We start from the raw sequence: 1,857 nt of genomic DNA, 5'->3' as shown, positions 1-1,857 counted from the left end.
TTTGGTATCCTAATCCAAAGATGAATGAAAAGTTAAAACAAAAATTCGGAGCTACCATAAGTGAGATCAGTGCCAAAACACGTTAATATGTACGAAATAATTGTATTGAAAAAATAGGCAACTGGCAAAATCCGCTGTGGAAATCGCATGACTGCATTCCATGTTTAGTGCCAAGGTGCTCTCTTTCCACAAAAAAATATTTAGATAATTAAATTAAATTTCAAATAAATGGACCACCCTGTATTTTTACGCTGAGCTTCACTTTTTTTTATTTTTGTTAGAATTGAGTAATGCGAGGATTTTTATCGTTTATTGTTCACTCGAAAACTGTGCGCGTGTGCCTACAGTTAATTCGTTTTAAGTTCCACCGTTTATCAGCGCACGATTGATTGATTACAAGAACTAAAAACAAAAATACGAGGACTTGTAGTAAATCTCGCTTGGTCAAGTTCAAAAATAGCAAAAAAGATTGAAATTGTCGAAAAAAGTTATTGACAGTTAATCGAAAATATATATAAATGGGGCAAAACATGTGAAGATACTCTACCATAGAGTAGCATAAATTGTGCAAAAGAGTGATTGCCGAGATATAGTGAAACTATTATAAAAAGGGAAAAGCTGAAACTTTATTTTTTGTTGTTGGAAAAGATTTTTCCAAAAAAAAAACAACAATTTGATTTGGAATCTTGTTTGGATATTTTTGAGTTTTTTTTTAATTTTATAAAAAAATGTTTATCGCAAAGTACGAAAAAAAATTCAAAAATATTTTAATAATTTCTTACCAAAAATTAGTGTTTTTATTCACTGGATTTTAATGACTTTTAAGCATACAATAAATTTTAATATTTTCAATCAATTAGACTTTACAGCAGCATCAGAACTGGAAGTAGATGTGGAATCTGCCTTCAAGCATTCAGCCATTTTTTCAGAAATAGCTGTGGAATTGGCTTCGATGTCTGCAAAAATTCGTTGATATTTTTGTACGCACTGGGTTTGTTCATGTCCATCACTGAGGCAGTCGACTAACTGACGAGAAGTAGCCGTAAAGAGCGCGGAGTAGTCGGAAAGTAAAGGCAGATAAGTTTGCAGGCACAAAGATTTCGCGTCCGTATTGTTAACCGCTTCCGAAGTGGTTGCATTAGGAAGGGTATACATTAAATAGGGAAGTGCGATTAATTTTGCCTGTAGGAGCAGAAAAAATATTTATTTAATAATAGTGTAGAACTTTACAATTAATAATAATAGAGATAGGTGAATTTGCAGTTTGCATATTGGTTACAAAAAGTTATATGGATTATAGGCAGCGCTTACCGCACTTGGAAGTACTCTTAAATTTGTAGATAGTTTGTGGTTTATTTACCTGAATAGCACCGAAGAGCGCCAGCACACAGAACAAACTCAAAGCGATTTTCATGTTGATACTCTTTAAACAGTTATAGTAGAACTAATGGTTCTGCTCTGTCTGGTGAGCGCTTTTATACCTAATAATTTTGATAAATATGTAGATAGGGGCAAAAGCTGCCGTTCATCAATCACTTTCGTAATCAGATATCTGTAACGGAAAAGTGGTACTTAAAAAAAGTACATTTGAAACTTTTATTAATCCATTTTAAAAACTATTTGCCAATGAAATTGATTGGCGGAAATGCTTTTTTATTTCGTTTTCCATAAGACTTTGTTTTTATGAATGAAACTCAGCAGAGAAAAGATACTAACGTTATTTTATTCATATATTGTATAAGAATGTGAAAGTTTATTTGTAGTTATGTACATAACTCGGGAGCCGCTCATTCGATTGTGATGAAAGTTTGATTAGCTATTGCAAGTGTATCTGGAATCAGTTTCGACCAACTAGGA

General features: G+C 32.6%; 1 protein-coding gene across 1 annotated transcript; it reads right to left on the bottom strand.

Moving 5' to 3' along the window:
* Positions 1-852: 852 nt before the first annotated feature.
* Positions 853-1,429, bottom strand: LOC129244129 (uncharacterized). The gene is made up of 2 exons (XM_054881744.1): positions 1,361-1,429; positions 853-1,182 (listed from the first exon to the last, which is right to left on the bottom strand). Exons 1-2 carry the CDS (start codon positions 1,412-1,414, stop codon positions 853-855), a joined length of 384 nt encoding a protein of 127 aa, XP_054737719.1. The 5' UTR covers positions 1,415-1,429.
* Between the last annotated feature and the right edge of the window lie 428 nt (positions 1,430-1,857).

Source organism: Anastrepha obliqua, chromosome 4 (genome assembly GCF_027943255.1).
Source record: "Anastrepha obliqua isolate idAnaObli1 chromosome 4, idAnaObli1_1.0, whole genome shotgun sequence".
In the NCBI taxonomy this organism is placed as follows: domain Eukaryota; kingdom Metazoa; phylum Arthropoda; class Insecta; order Diptera; family Tephritidae; genus Anastrepha; species Anastrepha obliqua.
Note: the sequence above shows the minus strand (reverse complement) of the source record. Positions and strands in the feature narration are given on the sequence as shown.

What these genes read in the sequence shown, in the direction of transcription:
- LOC129244129 (XM_054881744.1), bottom strand. Translation starts at nt 1,414, where the DNA reads ATGAAAATCGCTTTGAGTTTGTTCTGTGTGCTGGCGCTCTTCGGTGCT. An exon ending in CGCTCTTCGGTGCTATTCAG is followed by an intron (nt 1,183 to 1,360) that starts GTAAATAAACCA and finishes CTGCTCCTACAG; the next exon opens with GCAAAATTAATCGCACTTCC.